This window comes from Theropithecus gelada, chromosome 1 (assembly GCF_003255815.1).
Source record: "Theropithecus gelada isolate Dixy chromosome 1, Tgel_1.0, whole genome shotgun sequence".
NCBI classification, from domain to species: Eukaryota; Metazoa; Chordata; class Mammalia; order Primates; family Cercopithecidae; genus Theropithecus; species Theropithecus gelada.
In genome coordinates, this window is record NC_037668.1 from 56,564,162 (window position 1) to 56,583,822 (window position 19,661).

At 39.3% G+C, this 19,661-nt stretch overlaps 1 protein-coding gene across 6 annotated transcripts in view; it reads left to right on the forward strand.

The window, feature by feature from the left end:
• The window catches only part of EPB41 (erythrocyte membrane protein band 4.1), a 230,952-nt gene that overhangs the window by 152,794 nt on the left and 58,497 nt on the right, over positions 1–19,661 (forward strand). For 2 of the 6 annotated variants that reach the window (XM_025364785.1, XM_025364907.1), the window contains 3 exons: positions 11,141–11,349; positions 15,923–15,979; positions 18,087–18,149. In XM_025364785.1, coding sequence (XP_025220570.1) covers positions 11,141–11,349; positions 15,923–15,979; positions 18,087–18,149 — 329 coding nt within the window. Of the gene's footprint in view, positions 1–11,140; positions 11,350–15,922; positions 15,980–16,141; positions 16,184–18,086; positions 18,150–19,661 lie in introns of all 6 variants that reach the window. The other 4 variants (XM_025364833.1, XM_025364997.1, XM_025364715.1 and 1 more) reach the window with 4 other exon arrangements.

The following is a 19,661-nucleotide window of genomic DNA, read 5'->3' on the forward strand; positions in this document are numbered from 1 at the left end:
AGGCAATAACCCAAATAGGGTATTATTGATTACCTTTATTATTTGTTACCAGTGTGCAACCCTATGCTAGCTACTGTAAAAGCAAGGTACATGTTGTTATGTGCATATATAGTGTAGAGGTTAAGGATTTGGGTTCTGGAATCAGACAGACCTGATTCCAGTATCAACCCTAGCATTTATGAGGTATGTTCCTAGGCAAATTACTTTATTTCTCTGTGCCTCAGTTTTCTCATTTGTAAAATGGAGATGATGATAGTATCATACTACCTCAGAGTTTTCATGAGGAATAAATGAGGTGGCATATGTATGGTACTTAGCACAATGGCTGGCACTTAATAAGTTCCCCCCCACAAAATGTTAGCTATCATTAAGATACTGTTTTTCTGGCTGTAACATTTGTATCATCTGGAACCATGCTACTATATTCTGGTTTGTGATGTATGCAGACTCTCTCATGAGGTATGTAGACCATTATACAGCAGCCGTAGTCACCATTTGGAAATTCCCTACTAATTGAGCAAGTATTTCTTTCCATGATGTGAGGAAATTTTTTAATAGAATGTAAAAAGATCCTTTTTACAATGTTCCTCTTGGTTTCATAGTTTAGTCATCTCTTGTGCTAGGTAATGTGCTAGGTGTGAGTCCCTGCCCTCATTGGATTCTTAACCTAATGGAGGATATTATAATATTCATCAGAGTGAAAGAAACAAGGCATTATGAGAGCCTATATCCTTAATTTAGAGGAATCGGGAAGGGGTCAGCCACATTTGGAAAAAAGATCACCTAAGCAATAGGACTTTTGTGCTTCCATGCTGTGAGTCATGTTTTGTTTTGTTTTGTTTGAGACAGAGCCTCACTCTGTCGCCCAAGCTGCAGTGCAGTGGCACAATCTCAGCTCACTGCAACCTCTGCCTGTAGGATTCAAGTGATTCTCATGCCTCAGCCTCCCAAGTTGCTGGGATTACAGGCATGTGCCACCACACCTGGCTAATTTTTGTATTTTTAGTAGAGATGAAGTTTCACCATGTTGACCAGGCTAATCTTGAACTCCTGGCCTCAAGTAATCTGCCTGCCTCAGCCTCCCAAAGTCCTGAGATTACAGACATGACACCCCCCACCTTTTTTTTTTTTTTTTTTTTTTGGGTGTTTTTCTACTCTCCTGAGGGGCTGTTTTTAATAGTAACAATACAAGTCATGTTGTGTGCTTTGTCTTAATCTTCATGAAAACACTATGAACTAGGCTTGAAGATTAAATAACTTTTCTTGAGACATAACATCTGATAAATGGAAGTGCTAAGAGTGGAATTCAGGTTGATTTAACTCTAAAACTCATGTTCTTTCAGGTACATATTTATTACTTTGTTCAACAATTTTTCCTGTGGGCCAGGTGGTATTCCAGTCACTAGAGACACAGCTGTGAGCACACAAACATTGTCTCTGCCTTCATGGAGCTTACATTCTGTCACTGGAAACAGAGAAGAATAAAACAAAATAATTTCAGATGGTGATGAATGCTGTGGAGAAAATAAAACAGGATAAGGGATATAGACTATCTGGGGAAGGGGGAGATTAAGGAGTATTTCAGATTGGATGGTCCAATCTAATTTAGAAGGCTTCTCTGAGGAGCTTCATTTGAGCTGAGACCTGAATTATGTGAAGGAGCCAGCCATCTCAAAATCTAGGGGAAGAGCCTTGCAGAAGAGGGAGTAGCGAGTACGAAGTCCTAAAGGTAGGAATGAGCTTGCCGTGTGTCTAGAGCAGTGCTGTCCCATGGACCTTTCCGTGCTGATAGAAATCTTTCATTTTGTGATATCCAGTTCAGTAGCCAATAGATATATGTTTCTGTCCACTAAGAACTTGAAATGTGGCTATGTAACTGAGGAACAGAATTTTAATTCCAATTTAAATAGCCACATGTGACGTATAGCTCTCATATCAGACAACATAGGTCTAGATTCCAGAAAATGAAGGGGTGAGGAGTACAAAATAAAAGAGGTCAGAGAAGTAGGTGGGAGCCAGATTGTATAGGGCCTTGTGGGCCACAGTAAAGAGTAGATTTTATTTCATTTGCACTGGGAAGCTATTAGAGAGAGTGATGTAATCTGAATCCCATTTTTAAAAGATCGCTGACAGCTGAAAAGTGCATTGAAGTGTCAGTGAAAGAAGCAGGGCGAAGGCTGTTGCAGAGTCTGGGACAGCTTGGACTTGAGTGTTGGCAACAAAGACAGGGAAAAGTAGTCAGGGATACATTTGGAGATAGGGCTGACTGAATTGCTGATAAATTAAGTATTGGAGATGATAAGGAAAAGAAACTTAAGTTTTATTGCTTGGCTTAATCATTTAGTAGAATGAGAAAATCTGGGAGAGTAGCAGAGCTGGGGATATGGAAAATAAAAACTTCTATTGTGGATAAGTTAAGTTTGAGGCATAATCATTTAATCTTCATGTCTTTGCCATATTCAGATAACACTATCAGGCAACTCCCTCCTTGTCCAGTAAATCACCTTACGTCCAGTTTAGCTTAGGTATGGGGAATTATCTTTTTATCCTCATTTTTCAGGTGAGAAAACTGAGGTTGGGAAGTTTAAGTGACTTGTTCAGCATCTCACAGACAGTAAGTTGCAAGCTATGACAAAAATCCAGGTCTGTCTGATAGCATGTTCCATGGCTTTTCCTGCTAAATGGAGTTTCATGGTTATATAGATACTATGCCTGATGTATTGCCTTTTCCTGATAGCAAAGATAACCAGAGTCAAGTGTTAATGAGCTTTGGTACCTTGAACAAGTTAGAAAGCTGTACAGAAATCACATCTTGACTGCCTTATTACATTTATATTCCGGAAATTTTTTTAAGATGCATGGTGTTAACTTGTCCTGGTAATTACCACAGTTCTTGCTACATTGTATTTAATAAATAAATATTGGCTGGGTGTGGTAGCTCACGCCTGTAATCCCAGCACTTTGGGAGGCTGAGGTGGGTGGATCATTTGAGGTCAGGAGTTCGAGACCAGCCAGGCCGACATGTTGAAACTCTGTCTCTACTAAAAATACAAAAATATTAGCCAATTAGCTGGGCATGGTGGCATGTGCCTGTACTCCCAGCTACTCAGGAGGCTGAGGCAGGAGAATCGCTTGACCGCAGGAGGCAGAAGTTGCAGTGAGCTGAGATCACACCTGCACACCAGCCTGGATGACAGAGTGAGACTCCGTCTCAAAAATAACAGTAAAGTAAAATAAAATATCATTCTGTCCCCACTGTATTCCAGTGTCACCTTTGTTATAAATCAGGTGATCATAAATTTGGGAGTTCATTTCTGGTCTCTCTAACCTCTTGTATTCATCGTTGTCTATCCTTGTGTCAATACCACACTATCTTAATTATTCTAGCTTTTATAAGTGTTATCTAAGTTCTCTAACAATATTCTCTAAGATTATCTTGGCTATTTTTAGCCCTTAGCATTATCTTACATATTGTGGAATCAGATTTTCAATTTCCACTAAAAAAGTCTTAATAGTTTTATTGAGATTTAGTTGATTATATGAATCAGTTTGGAGAGAATTGATACTATTATAATATTGAATCTTCTGATTCACAAACATGCTATAACCCTCCTTTTGTTTGGGTTTCCTTTAATTTCTCTCAATAATGTTTTGTGATTTTTGGTGTAGGTAACTTGTGCATCTTATATTAGATTTATTCTTAGAGATTTGATGTCGTTTGCTATTTTATATTAATATTATTAGACAGGGTCTCTGTCATCCAGGCTGGAGTGCGATGGAGCAATCATGAGTCACTGCAGTCTCGGTCTCCCAGGCTCAGGTGATCCTCCCACCTCAGCCTCCCAAGTAGCTAGGACTACAGGTGCACGCCACCATGCCTAGCTAATTATTTTATTTATTTATTTATTTTTTTTTTTTTAGAAACAGGGTCCTGCCATGTTGCCCAGGCTGGTCTCAAACTCCCAGGCTCAGGCGATCCTCCCACCTTGGCTTCCCAAAGTGCTAGGATTACAAGAGTGAGCCACCACACCCAGCCATCTTTTGCTATCTTAAATGATATCTTTTGGTTTTTGCTGGTTGCAGTGCCTCATGCCTATAATCCCAGCATGAGATTGGGAGGCCAAGGTAGGAGGATCACTTAAGCCTGAGAGTTCAAGACCAGCCTGGACACCATAGCAAGATGCTGTGTCTTAAAAAAAAATTAGCTGAGCATAGTGGTGCACACCTGTGGTCCCAACTACATGGAAGGCTGAGGGAGGAGGATCACTTCAGCCTAGGAGGTTAAGGCTGCAGTGAGCCGTTTCTGTGCCACTGCACTGCAGCTGGGGCAACAGAGGGAGACCCTGTCTCTAAAATAAAATAAAACAAATAAATGGTATCTTAAATTTGTTATTTTTGTTGTTTTGGTACATAGAAATACAATAGATTTTTCTAGTTTGACCTTATACTCAGTAATCTTACTAAAAAATTTATCATTAATTTTAATGGTTTATCTGTGGGTTATTTGGGGTATACATTATTGTGTACCCAACATCAACTGAAAATAATGATTGTTGTATTTCTTCCTTTCCATCTCGCACTTTTAATTTCTTTAATTGCTTTGTTGCTGGCTAAAACATCCAATGTAATGCTGAATACAAGCGTTAATAACTGTCATCTTTCCCAATTTTAGGGCTAAAGCTTCAGTATTTCATCAAGCTTCCTTATATGGTATTTTCTTTATCATATAAAGAAGTTTTCATTCTAGTTTCCTACATGTTTCAATTGTGAATTAGTGTTACTTTTATCAAATGCTTTTTACTTCATCTGTTGATATCATAAAATGATTGTTCTCCTTTTTATGTGGTGGATTATTTTTACTTTCAATTTTTAAACCACCTAAGAATTTTTGGAGTAAGCTCAAATTGGTCATAATACACTTTTCTTTTTTTATCATTTTGGGGTTTTTCCTTTTTTGTCATGTTGTGGTCAGGCTTTAGCTTCAAATTTATGCTGGTCTCATAAAATAAATTGAAAAGAATTCCTTCTTTTTCTGTTCTCTGGAAGAGTTTGTTGAAGACTGTTGTCATTTCTTTGTTACCATTTAGAAGAGTTCGCCTTTGAAGCCATATCTGGTCCTAGAGATCTCACTGTGGGAGGTTCTTTACTTACAGATTCAGTGTCTTTATTAGATAAGGGACTATTAAAATGTTCTAGTTCTTGTTTCAGTTTTGATAAACTGTGTTTCTTTTTTCTTTCTTTCTTTCTTTCTTTTTTTTTTTTTTTTTTTTGGAGAAACAGTCTTAGCTCTCTCAGGCTGGAGTACAGTAACGCCATCATAGCTTGCTGTAGCCTTGACCTCCCAGGCCCAAATGATCCTCCCACCTCAGCATCCTGAGTAGCTGGTACCACAAGTACACGCTACCACACCCCACTAATTTTTTAATTTTTATAGAGACAAGGTCTTACTGTGTTGCCCAGGCTGATCTTGAACACCTGGGCTCAAGCAGTCCTCTCACCTAGGCCTCTCAAAGTGCTGGGATTATAGGTGTGAGTCATTGCACCTGGCCTAGTTGTGTTTTTCTAGGCAATGTGCATTTTATCCAAATTTCCAAATATATTTACATAAGGCTGGGTATCTTTTTAATACCTGTAAGAACTATAGCAGGGTCCACTTTTTGCATTCGTGATATTGGTAAGTTGTACCCTTTTTGTTTCAAATAGGCTTGCTAGAGATATATTGACTTTATTAATCTTTTCTTTCTTAAATTGTAAATTGACTATATATTTATTATTTACTTATTTATTTGTGAGATGGAGTTTTACTCTTGTTGCCCAGACTGGAATGCAATGGTGCGATCTCAGCTCACTGCAACTTCTGCCTCCCAAGTTCAAGCAATTCTCCCACCTCAGCCTCCCAAGTAGCTGGGATTACAGGTGTGCGCCACCATGCCCAGCTAAGTTTTGCATTTTTAGTAGAGACGGGGTTTCACCATGTTGGTCAGGCTGGTCTCTACCTCCTGACCTCAAGTGATCTGCCTACTTCGGCCTCCAAAAGTTCTGGGATTGTGGGCGTGAGCCACCAAGCCGGGATGACAATTTATAATTGTATATATTTATGGGGTACAAAGTAATCTTCTTAATTTTTTCAAAGAACCAACTTTTGGTTTTGTTGTTTTTTTCCTATTATATATACTTTAACTCATGTCAGCTCATATCTTTATTATCTTTATTTTCTTTACACTTTTATTGAGCTTTTTTAAAAATAATTTCTTGAACTAGATACTCATTAATGTTCATTATTTCTTTTTTTATTTTTATTTTTGTTTTGTTTTGTTTTGTTTTTGAGACGGAGTCTCGCACTGTCACCCAGGCTGGAGTGCAGTGTTGCGATCTTGGCTCACTGCAACCTCTGCCTCCCGGGTTCAAGCGATTCTCCTGCCTCAGCCTCCTGAGTAGCTGGGACTACAGGTGCACGCCACTACGCCCAGCTAATTTGTGTGTGTGTGTGTGTGTGTGTGTGTGTTTTGTTTGTTTGTTTGTTTTTCAATAGAGATGGGGTTTCACAGTGTTGGCCAGGATGGTCTCAATCTCGACCTCGGGATCCACCCGCCTCGGCCTCCCAAAGTGCTGGGATTACAGGCGTGAGCCACCGGCACCCAGCCAATGTTCATTATTTCTTACAACTTAACCTTAGAATGTAAGTGACTTGCCTAAGGTCACATAGCTAGTTGGAAAGAATTAGGAGGGAATCCAGGACCATTCTCCTAGGCCCATGCTTTTTACTCTTCACCGTGATTACTTTTTTTTTTAAGAAAGGGTAGAATAAAAGTTAATAGTCAATATTGGTTGAGCACTTAGTATGTTCCAGGCACTGTTCTAAGCATTTTGCATATCTTTTAAGTATCTGAAGTGCATATAAACGAATAGGACAATATTTTTTTTGTAGTTCTGTTTTTAAATGTCTTTTTCTCTTTGTGCTTTGGTATAAAAACTGGAAACATGTCTGTGGAACTATTTTTCCCTCCTTTCCTTAGATACTTCTCCGTGCTCCTTAAAAGATACTTTTTCCCGTTGAGTCACCCCTCCCTTTTCAAAAAATTAATATAACTCTGTAAGCTAGAGATGATGTATCAGGGAAACTTTTACAAGAATTGCTTTATAACGGCTCTCATTTTAATGATAAAAATGAGCATTTCCTTTCTCTTCTGTTATGTCTGGTCCTCAGAGCATCTGCCTCACCAGCTGGAATACCAAAACTGGTTCTGATCCCAGTTTTATGATAGAGTAGTAAGTTGCAAGGGTAGCTAATAATGATGACAAAGATTATATTTTTCTTGTACTTTTTGCTTTTCAAAGCATTTCCATGTATTCCTTTTTAATACTAGCTACTTAGGAAATAAGAAAAAGCATTTAGGAATTACGGTTTTACTCATGAGGAAACTGGAGCACAAAAGAAAGGGCCACACAACCAGGTAGTTCATCCATTCGGTGAGCTGTGATTAAGTGAATCTTTCCAGGGGTGTACATCCTTGTCACCTTTGGAGCTTTGAAACAAAACACATGCCCAAGCCTCACTCTTGGATAGCTCATCTCACTAGAGTGGGCGGATAACTTATCTCACGCATCATCCGATTTTTTTGTTTTTCAAGATCTACAAATGATTTATGTGGTCCTCTGATAAAAGAACCACCCTACTGCACACTAGCAGAAATTGTGCTAGTAAATAACAGCTAGAAGTAGAAGTTGTTTGCCTTTACTCAGTCTGATGGTTTGAATTTTATTCTTTACTGCTCTAGTATGTAACTAAGTTTCTATTGTCAACCAAGAGCAATATAGTATTGAAGTTAGTGGGTCACCATCAGCGTTTTTCTTTGTGTAGACCTTCAGATATGGGAGATACTGGATTTTTAAGTTATGTATTGTCTATATATGCCCCAAAATGTTGTAAATATTAATAGCTGAATTAATAAAACTGAAGACCCACACATCTTAAAAAGCAATCACTACCCCCAACACTATAAATATACTAAAAAGCATTGAATTATATATTTTAAATGAGTGAACTGTATGGTATGTGAATTATGTCTCAAAACTGTTTAAAAAAGCCACGATCACTACCATGATATTATAGAGTTAACATCTTCCATATTTTACATATGATTAAACTAAAGCTTGTAAGATTAAGCTCCATGCCTTAGGTCACACTACTGTGTGTGACTGAGTCTGGGCCTAAGACTCATAATTTGGCTTTTGCCTCTGTTCCATGCAGCCTTTCACAGCCAGGGCTTTTTATTGTAATGTTATTATTTTTCCAATCTCTGAACTGTGTTTCTGTCAGTTTCCACACTAATACCTTCTTTTCCACATACAGTACAGATTGCCAAGGCTAGGAATGCTAAAGACATAAATCATTTGGCTCTGCAATATTAGTACTGGATTGAAACCAAAGACAAGTGGCAAAATAACACATGGTGAAAGCATGGGCTATGTTTCTGTGATGCCAGGCATAGTTGAATTAATTCTTTGAGAGGAGGTGTGAATACACATGTATAATGATACTTAAACACAACTGTGAGCAAAATATTTTGTCACATTCCCCTGTGTTGTCAGGTTTGGTCTGCCATCTGCCATTCTTGCAGTGACTGCTTAAAGCACCCATTAGTAGTAGCTCTGTGCTAATCCAGAGTTATTAGTACTAACCCAGTAGTAGCAATCTGTGCAAGAGGCCACAGATTTTTCATGGAAAGATAAAGGAGAGGTTTTGTTTTTGTTTTTTTTTTTGGAGACAGAGTCTCGCTCTGTTGCCCAGGCTGGAGTGCAGTGGTGCAATCTCGGCTCACTGCAAGCTCCGCCTCCTGGATGCAAGCCATTCTCCTGCCTCAGCCTCCCAAGTAACTCGAACTACAGGCGCCCACAACCACGCCTGGCTAATTTTTTGTATTTTTTAGTAGAGATGGGTTTCACTGTGTTAGCTAGGATGGTCTCAATCTCCTGATCTTGTGATCCACCTGCCTTGGCCTCCCAAAGTGCTGGGATTACAGGCATGAGCCATAGCACCTGGCCAATAAAGGGGATTCTTGAATTTCTGCTGTTTTTCTGATATATTCTCTAAGGAATTAGTTCTTTCATTGGAGATTACTATAGGGTAATGAGCATTTCTTTCTTTTTCTTTTTCTTTTTTTTTTTTTGAGACAGAGTCTGGCCCTGTTGCCCAGGCTGGAGTGCAGTGGCACTATCTCAGCTCACGCAAGCTCTGCCTCCTGGGTTCAGGCCATTCTCCTGCCTCAGCCTCCCTAGTAGCTGGTACTACAGGCACCCACCACCACGCTTGGCTAATTTTTGTACTTTTAGTAGAGATGACATTTCACCACGTTGACCAGGCTGGTCTCGAACTCCCCACCTCAGGTGATCCGCCCACCTTGGCCTCCCAAAGTGCTGGGATTACAGGTGTGAGCCACCGCACCTGGCCAAGCATTTCTTTCTTGATATTGTTGTATGAAGTAATTGAGAATTTAAAGTTTTTATCTGTTCAGATTTATGGAATTCCTTTATCTGATCCTTACAATTTATAAATCTAAAAATTTCAGGATGAATTATGTTCAGTTATAGTCAGTTTAAGAATGCAGGAAAGTATATAATAAAAATTACTGATTTCCATGCAAATTGATTAAAATATAAAAGTCTTGGCCGGGCGCGGTGGCTCACGCCTGTAATCCCAGCACTTTGGGAGGCCAAGGCAGGCAGATCAGTTGAGGTCAGGAGTTCGAGACAAGCCTGGCCAACATGGTGAGACCCCGTCTCTACTAAAGATACAAAAAATTAACTGGGCATGGTGGCACACGCCTGTAGTCCCAGCTACTGGGGAGGCTGAGGCAGGAGAATCGCTTGAACCTGAGAGGCAGAGATTGCAGTGAGCAGAGATCGTGCCATTGCACTCCAGCCTAGGCGACAGAGCCTCTGTCTAAAAAAAAAAAAAGTCTTAGTACAAAAGAGGATAACAATATGTTATCAGAAACACAATGTCGAAAAACACTTTTATTCCTAGATACTGTCAGATAAGTGAAGTTTTATTACAAAGTGTAAATGTTTTATATCCCTGAAAGAATTAACATAAAAACCACAAAAAGGGTATGAGTGATTGTTTTGAAGTAAGCTGTCTAAAACTTAGATACCAAATATTCCAACACAACAATTAGCTCTTAGAAAAGATCAAGATTTTATCATAAGCCTGTATATTTTATCCTCTCTAAAACAGTGTATATAGCTTTTCCCCTAAATTAAGGTTTCTTAACCTCAGTAACTTCAGCCTCTATGCACTGGATGCCAGTACCTCCTTTCTCTTCCCTCCTCAGTTACAACAACCAAAAATGTCTCCAGACATTGCCAAATATTCTGTGGGGACAATTTACTCCAGTTGAGAACCACTGCCCTAAATATATTAGAGAATAAGAGCTATAATACAAATTGGTAAGACTGAGAGATAGTGGGACAGAACTCAAAAGATATTTTTGTTTAGGTTTGAGTACTGACAAAGATTTTGAGTTCGTGTTATTTTAATCAAAGGATATATTATTAAAAGGGAGAGCATCTGGTTCAAAGATTTGTCCTTACAAGCATCAGAAAGTAGTTTGTGTCTTACCAGAAGAGCCATTTATCAAGTTATTTTGTAATCATTCCAAGGAGGCTTACAGAAGAAATCAGACTTAATTCTTTTTTCTTACAATATATTTTTAGATTCCTGAAATAACCTAAAAATGAACACATCTTTATTTTTAAAAGGCCTCATGGAAGAAATCACATTTAGTTGACCCTTTTTTCCCCACCATAGACAACATTGCAGGTTTTTGAAACTAAAATTACAAGATAAATGGATTTTCTATTTCTTTTCTTTGATCTTGTCTCCCCTGAATTCAGCATTCATGGAATATGATCATTAACACATTTTAGCCTTTCTACTGATGGTACATTTAACTTTCTTGTTGCTGTCAGTTCCCTGGCAGAGCACTAATGATTTATTTTTTACCCTCTGTATGATAGCCCACTACACACTGTAACGTTTGTGTGTGCCCTGGATTCACAGTTATTTTGCCTGGTGACTTTGAAATAATACAGTAGCTCTGGCCTTTACTTATTCTTCCCTTTTCCCTTTCTCACATAGCAGCAGCTGTCGATTCGGCAGACCGAAGTCCTCGGCCCACTTCTGCACCCGCCATTGCTCAGGGTCAGGTTGCAGAAGGTGGCGTCCTAGATGCCTCTGCTAAAAAAACAGTGGTCCCTAAAGCACAGAAGGAAACAGTGAAGGCTGAAGTGAAAAAGGAAGACGAGCCACCTGAGCAAGCTGAGCCAGAGCCCACAGAAGCATGGAAGGTATGTCATCAGTCCAAATACCTAGCTAACTCACTTTGTGATTTAGAAGCCTTAACATTTGACCAGGAACGTGTTCAAAGCAATTGCTTATTCTCATAGGCTCAACAAAGTTATTCCTCATTCTTTCTAAATGAAGATGTGTCCCATGAACCTGTAAAATATTTTCATAGAGTTATGTCAATAAGACTGTAAGCTATCTCAGAAGTTATAAGGTGACCCACTCCTTGACCCAACTATTATTTTTCTAAATGAACTTATAAAACACACCAGTATGATTGATCCTCTGCTTTTTAAAATAATTTTTACTCATCTAGAAGGAATCGCTACATAGATTTTTAAGACTAAGCTCTGCTATTGTGATTAAAATATAATTTTATTTTCTAAGATGGATGTATGCACAGCGTTTCCAACGAATAGGTATTACATAAAGCACATCTATGTGGTTGCTCAAATCTTAAGTAGCGTTACAAAAAGGAAAAGATCCATTATGTAGGAGAGGTTGTACTGCTGAGTTGCCTGTGGTTCTGAGTTGTATCCACAGTCACTGCACTGTGTTGAAAAATCACCAATTTAATTAGCAGATTTCCTAGACGGTGACTAGACTGACGTTTTATGTGTTAAGCTTCGTAAACACATTTAAGCAGTGATAGAATCGAAGTGCTAGCTCAGATTTATTGAAATAAATATAGGTCTTACTGTTGGCAACAGGAATTATGAGAAGCAGTCTTTATAAGGAGAATTACATTTTTATATGTCTGTTAAGAAATTAAAAAAAAAAATTAAACTGAGTTAGATCTTAGTAAGTGTCCTCGCTTTGGCAGATGGATTAACCTTGTTCTTTTGGAGCCAGATCAATATCTAGTTTATTTCTAGAGCAGTGGACAATCTAACTCTGTTTTGATTGTATTTAAAAACAAAACAAAACAAAACAAAACAAAAACTGTTAGACCAGGTTTGGAGGTTCTCACCTGTAATCCTAGCACTTTGGGAGAGCAAGGCGGGCAGATCCCTTGAGCCCAGGAGTTCAAGACCAGCTTTGGCAAAATGGCGAAACCCCATGTCTACAAAAAATACAAAAACTAGCTGGGTATGGTGACGCACATCTGTAGTCCCAGCTCCTTGCGGGGGCTGAGACAGAAGGATAGCTTGAACCTGAGAGATTGAGGAGGCTTCAGTGAGCCGAGATTGCACCACTGCACTTCAGCCAGGGTGACAAAGTGATACCCTGTCTCAAATAGTGAAACCCTATCTCTACTAAAAATACAAAAATTAGCTGGGCGTGGTGGCAGGTGCCTGTAATCCTAGCTACTGGGAAGGTTGAGGCAGAATTCCCTGAACCTGGGAGGCAGAGGTTGCAGTGAGCCCAGATCACACCACTGCACTACAGCCTGAGTAACAGAGCAAGACTCCGTCTCAAAAAATAATAATAAAGAAAAAAGCAAACTGTTAAATATGACATACGGTTTTACTGTCCATTTGGGACTACCTTGAGTCCAAAGAGAAAAACAGATTGAGTGAATGGTAGGTGTTTACATTTTTGTACGTAGCCAAATATTTATGACATTGGTCTTCAGGTTCAGTGTCAACAATGCCTGTTTAATGTTAGACTACCTCCTCAGTTTTTGATGTTAGAATATCTCATCAGGCACTTTTGACTATCCCTCCATTTGTTATACTAACTAAAAAGTGTTAGCTTACTGGAATTGTTAGGGGAATCTTCCTAGTGGCTAAGATTCCTCTGGCTTTCTGCTGACTTACTTTTACTCCTTTTTGCCTGTATCATAGACATAAATATCTTCAACAATAGGCTCCCTTTTTTCTTGGGAACTTGGCAGAGTAAAGAGATCACTACCTGGTATAAGCTTTCCCAGCCAATAGTGGGTCTTTGTTGCCAATTAATTCTACATAAATATATGATTTGAGATACTTGTGTTGAAATGAGACTGAAGACCACCTCTGATAACTTATTATAGTAATGGTGGTGGCAGAATTAAGGGTGACTCTGAGCTGATTTTATATGTAGCAGTTAGAAAATAACTCTGGTGGCAGGCACGGTGGCTTACGCCTGTAATCCCAGCAATTTGGGAGGCCAAGACGGGTGGATCACAGCCTGGCCAACATGGCGAAACCCCGTCTCTACTGAAAATACAAAAATTAGCTGGGCATGCTGGCAGACACCTGTAATCCCAGCTATTTGGGAGGCTGAGGCAGGAGAATCACTTGAACCTGGAAGACAGAGGTTGCAGTGAGCCGAGATCGCGCCACTGCACACCAGCCTGGGCAACAGAACAAGACTCTGTCTCAAAAAAAACAAAACAAAACTATGGCATTTACCTGAAGCCATATTTATTTTATAAAGCAATAGTAGTGATAAAGTAGCCTTGTAACTGTAAATTTCATTATCTGACATTAGTTTGAGATAGAGATGGCTTTTTGTCATTTTAACGAGGTCTATTCTGCAAGTATGGCAGTAGGTACTATTTAATGTTCTATGTAGGGGCACACACAGAAATACTGTTGCTACTTGGCCTCAATTCTTTTTTTTGAGATGGAGTCTTGCTCTGTCACCCAGGCTGGAGTGCAATGGTGCGATCTCAGCTCACTGCAACCTCCACCTCCCAGGTTCAAGCGATTCTCCTGCCTCAGCCTCCTGAGTAGCTGGATTACAGGTGCCACCACGCCCAGTTAATTTTTATATTTTTAGTGGAGACAAGGTTTCACCATGTTGGCCAGGATTGTCTCGAACTCCTGACCTCAGGTGATCCACCTGCCTCAGCCTCCCAAAGTACTGGGATTACAGGCTGAGCCACCGTGCCCGGCTTGCCTCAATTCTTAAACTGAAGTAGAGGCTCTCAATTTTCTGCTTTGGATTGATAAAGATCCAAAGCAAAAAGAAGTCATTATTCATTTGAATGAGGAATTTAAGCTTTGTAAAATACATTTTTTTTTTTTTTTTTTAAAGACAGAGTCTCGTTCTGTCGCCCAGGCTGGAGTGCAGTGGAGCGATATTAGTTCACTGCAACCTCCGCCCCTCCAGGTTTAAGCAATTCTGTGCCTCAGCCTCCGGAGTAGCTGGGATTACAGGTGCGTGCCACCACGCCCGGCTAATTGTTTTGCATTTTTAGTAGAGACGGGGTTTCACCATCTTGGCCAGGCTGGTCTTAAACTCCTGACCTCGTGATCCACCCGCCTTGGCCTCCCAAAGTGCTGAGATTACAGGCATGAGTCACCGCTCCCGGCCTGTAAAATAATTTAACATTATTGTTTGCTAAATGCACAATTCTAGGAAGACATTATCTCAATTTTATCCATAAGAAATTTAAGCTCTGGGGGGTAAAAAAAACTTGTTAATGACCACACAACAAGTATGCTGGGACTTAAAGTAGAAATGACCCAAAACGGTTAATTACCCCTGGTAGTTAAAGTGCTGTAATGGGGTATACTTAACTTAACACTTGACTGTGTCACTAATTTTGTAGCTCTCTCAGGTTTTTTAGACTCAGTTTAGGGAAAATAGCACAATGACATTATATTCCAAAGTAATGCTGCTTAGTGTAATTAAAAAGAATATCAACACCACAGATTGATGAGGTTCTGTAAAGAACTTAATGATACAAAGTGATTTAGCCCTTAGTAAAAACAATCAATTTTTTAATTTAAGATATCCAATGCTTTGTGCGTTGCTCACTCTATTATGCTCCCTCTTAATAGCCTGTTTTTGTTTTTTTTTTTTTAATAATTACTCCATTTTCTATGTATAAAATGACATTACTAAAGGTATTTCAAAGCTAGGCAGGAGACCTTAGCTATTCTCTTTCTACCATTAATACTAAGGATGAATCTTGCCCTTCTACCAAACACATAGGCTCCACCTTCCTAGAGAAGATTGCAGTGTGTTGAATGTTGCAGCTGAATCCTGCATGTGCTTGTTTATAACCAGCCCTGGGAGTAATTTCATGTGTCAGTTACAATTTAAATTGGGTTTATTGTAATGTTTTGTTGTGTAATAAACTGAAGAATGAAGTGCCTCCTTAAGTATATTGTTCAACTAACAAAATCCTTTGTGTTTACCAGTTTGGTGTCATATGTGGTTTATTACATGTGTGCTTTAACTAAAGATTTTCTTCCTGTCATATATGTCATACGTTGATAACTTCATATGTAAATTTGTTTTTAAATGTTACTTAAAGTACTTCCAGATCATTTTTTAAAGGCAAAACAAAAACATGGCTATTGCATTAAATAAGCCTAAATTATTCTTTTAAGTGGATACTTTTTTATAAATAAGTATAAAAATATATTTTCTTCATCAATAGAATACTTACCTTAATTTTCTTTTTTGATAATTTGGATATCCATGTTACCTTTTCAGCCTTGAAAATGTGATGGTAAACACAGATGACTTTTGGGAGTAATATCCTTCCCTGTAACACCCTCCATAAGACTGCATCATGATGATTACATATCAGCGTATTTCACAACCAGCTTAAAGATGCAGCTTATTTGGAAACAACACTATTCATAGAAACCTACTAACCTAAAATGTTTTCACTACTTTATTTCTTAAATGTAGGTGGAAAAAACCCACATCGAGGTGACAGTACCCACCTCAAATGGTGACCAAACACAGGTTTGTGCCAATAGGCCACTTGTTCCTCTTTCCCTCCACCCCCTCAGTTTTTTTCTTCTCCCTTACTCCCTTTTCCTTAAAATTATAAAATGAAGGTTCAAACAAACTTCAATGAGCAACATTTTATCATTTTTCTTTCTTTTTTAAATTATGGCAAAACAGAAGCTTGCAGAAAAAACTGAAGATCTGATAAGAATGAGGAAGGTTAGCCATTTTTCACTTTCACAAAACTACATTGCCATTTCACCCATGCTGACTTACAATGCATTAAAAAGACAGTGATCCATTCTTTTCATTGATTTCTTTTAATCAGGAGTTGTTAATACTTTCAAATAACGGATATGGGCCAGGCGCATTGGCTCACGCCTATAATCCCAGTACTTTGGGAGGCCAAGGCAGGAGGATCCCTTGCGGTCAGGAGTTTGAGACCAGCCTGGCCAACGTGGTGAAACCACATCTCTACTAAAAATACAAAAATGAGCCAGGTGTGTTGGTGCACGCCTTTAGTCCCAGCTACTTGGGAGGCTGAGGCATGAGAATCGCTTGAACCTGGGAGGTGGAGGTTGCAGTGAGCTGAGATCATGCCACCATGCTCCAGCCTGGGTGACAGCTATACACATATATTTACATAAACTGAAGAAACCATAATCCTATACTATATGCTGAAAAGTTTCATTAAACTTTTCATTAAACAGTGAGAGTCAAACCTATCTTTTATATTTAAAAATGTATAAGAACTATTTCACAATGATCATATTCTTAGAATGATTGATAATATTTTATACACATTTATCATAAAATGAAAACCATCATAGCTGGGTGTGATGGCTCACACCTGTAATCCCAGCACTTTGGGAGGTTGAGGCAAGAGGATCCCTTGAGTCCAGGAGTTCAAGACCAGCCTGGGCAACATAGGGAGACCCCGTCACTTCAAAAAAATAAATAAATTAATTAACCAGGCATGGTGATACACTCCTGTGGTCCCAGCTACTTGGGAGGCTGAGGCAGGAGGCTCACTTGAGTCCAGGAGGTTAAGGCTGCAGTGAGCCACAACTGCACCACTACATTCCACCTAGGTGACAGAGTAAGACCCTGTCTCCAGAAAAACACCCTCTGTAGCAGCAGCCCCAGTACTGTGTATAACTCTGGGTTTGACTTCTCTGTGCCTCATTCTTTTCATCTATAGAGTGGGATGAATCAGTTTGAATCAGTTAACTGAATATATTTATTGGCTGATCATGTATAAAATGATAATCTTTCTTAGATCTTTTTTATAAAAGAGGTCTAATTTTTTATTAGATTTTATAATTAGAGATTATAAAATCTCTAATTATACTCAGTGTCACTAAGTATAAAATACATCCCAAAAGCTAAATAATGTTTTTAAAGCATTTCTTCACTCCATGATACCTGGAGTTTCAGTGTTTTTTAGAGTCATATGTTTTAAGGTAACCCTCAAACAGTTCAATTTCAAAAATGAACATAAAACAGCTTGTTATGCCGGGTGCGGTGGCTCAAGCCTGTAATCCCAGCACTTTGGGAGGCCGAGACGGGCGGATCACAAGGTCAGGAGATCGAGACCATCCTGGCTAACACGGTGAAACCCCGTCTCTACTAAAAAATACAAAAAAAAAAAAAAACTAGCCGGGCGAGGTGGCGGGCACCTGTAGTCCCAGCTACTCGGGAGGCTGAGGCAGGAGAATGGCGGGAACCCGGGAGGCGGAGCTTGCAGTGAGCTGAGATCCGGCCACAGCACTCCAGCCTGGGCGACAGAGCGAGACTCCGTCTCAAAAAAAAACAAAAACAAAAACAAAAACAAACAAAAAAACCAGCTTGTTACATAAGAAGCCAATGAAGCCAGGAGCACTGTCTATTTGAATAACATCATCACATTCTTTCATCATTCATGAACAAGGTCATCGTTTTCTCGTGGTAATCATGTTCTCTGTGTGTCCTTGTGACTCTGACCATTTCACGTTGGCATATGCTGCGCTGTGGATGTTTAATTTTAAATATTTTTTGGTTTGCCAATTTTCAGTTTTTTCCCGCAAGAACAACATTTTAATTTTTTATGCTTTTCTGTTTTTCCCCCCTTTCATTTTCACAGAAAAAGAGAGAAAGACTAGATGGTGAAAACATTTATATCAGACATAGCAATTTAATGTTGGAGGTTTGTATGAACTTGAAGCTTATTTCAGTTGGTTGCCTGGAACCTTCTGCATTCTTTGCTGATCCCCTTTTCTTCATTCTGTGCTGCATTTGGTTTTGCATGCCATTGCATGAAGGAACTTTAGGTTTAATGCTTTTGCATGTTGGTGAACATGAAGATATGCAAACATCTCGCCTTCTGATTCTTTTTAGTTTCTGTCATACTTACCTGGAAAAATATATGATTGGGACTACCTCTGCCTCTCATGGTTCCATTGTTTTACCCACCGTTAGAAAGTTCTACATCATTGCTAAAAGTTCCTTTAATTTTCCAAGAGTATAAACTTCCATGTGTCCCAAGATGCAAATTTGCACTATTCTTTCATTTTCTGAACTAAGAGAGTATGAAAAAGTAGGGAATTCAAAATGGACTTAAAATATTGGAGATAATAGAAAAATGACAGAAGAACTGTCGGGGGGGAAAAAAAGAAAGATATAAGAAGGAAAGAGGGGAGCCTAGCATTTAATGAGTAGTTACTATAAGATGGTTTAATCATAAAAACAGGCCTGTGGGTATGGGATTGTTATTTTAAAGATGAGAAAGTTGAAGCTCAAAGAGATTAAGTAATTTCCCTGTAGTCCCAGAACTGGAAAGCCAAGATGTGAGGATCTATCCAACTCTATTAAACCACACTGTTTTCCACTCAGAAACAGCAACATGCTGTCTGCTATAAGAGTTGTGAGATTATTTTCCCATTTTATTCAACATTGGTCATATATATATATACACATGTATATATATATTTTTTGAGATGGCGTCTTGCTCTGTTGCCCAGTCTAGAGTGCAGTGGCATGATCTCGGCTCACTGCAAGCTCCGCCTCCCAGGTTCATGCCATTCTCCTGCCTCAGCCTCCCAAGTAACTGGAACTACAGGCGCCTGCCACCACACCTGGCTAATTTTTTGTATTTTTTAGTAGAGATGGGTTTCATTGTGTTAGCCAGGATGGTCTCAATCTCCTGACCTCGTGATCCACCCGCCTTGGCCTCCCAAAGTGCTGGAATTACAGGCATGAGCCACCGCGCCTGGCCTATAAAGGAGATTCTTGAATTTCTGTTGTTTTTCTTATATATCCTCTAAGGAATTAGTTCTTTCATTGAAAATTACAACAGGGTAATGAGCATTTCTTTCTTTTTCTTTTCTTTTTTTTTTTTTTTTTTTTGAGACAGTCTGGCTCTGTTGCCCAGGCTGGAGTGCAGCGGCACGATCTCAGCTCACTGCAAGCTCTGCCTCCCGGGTTCAGGCCATTCTCCTGCCTCAGCCTCCCGAGTAGCTGGTACTACAGGCGCCCGCCACCACGCCCGGCTAATTTTTTCTATTTTTAGTAGAGACGGGGTTTTACTGTGTTAGCCAGGATGGTCTTGATCTCCTGACCTCATGATCCGCCCGCCTTGGCCTCCCAAAGTGCTGGGATTACAGGCATGAGCCACTGCGCCTGGCTTTTTTTTTTTTTTTTTTTTTTAGATGGGGTTTCA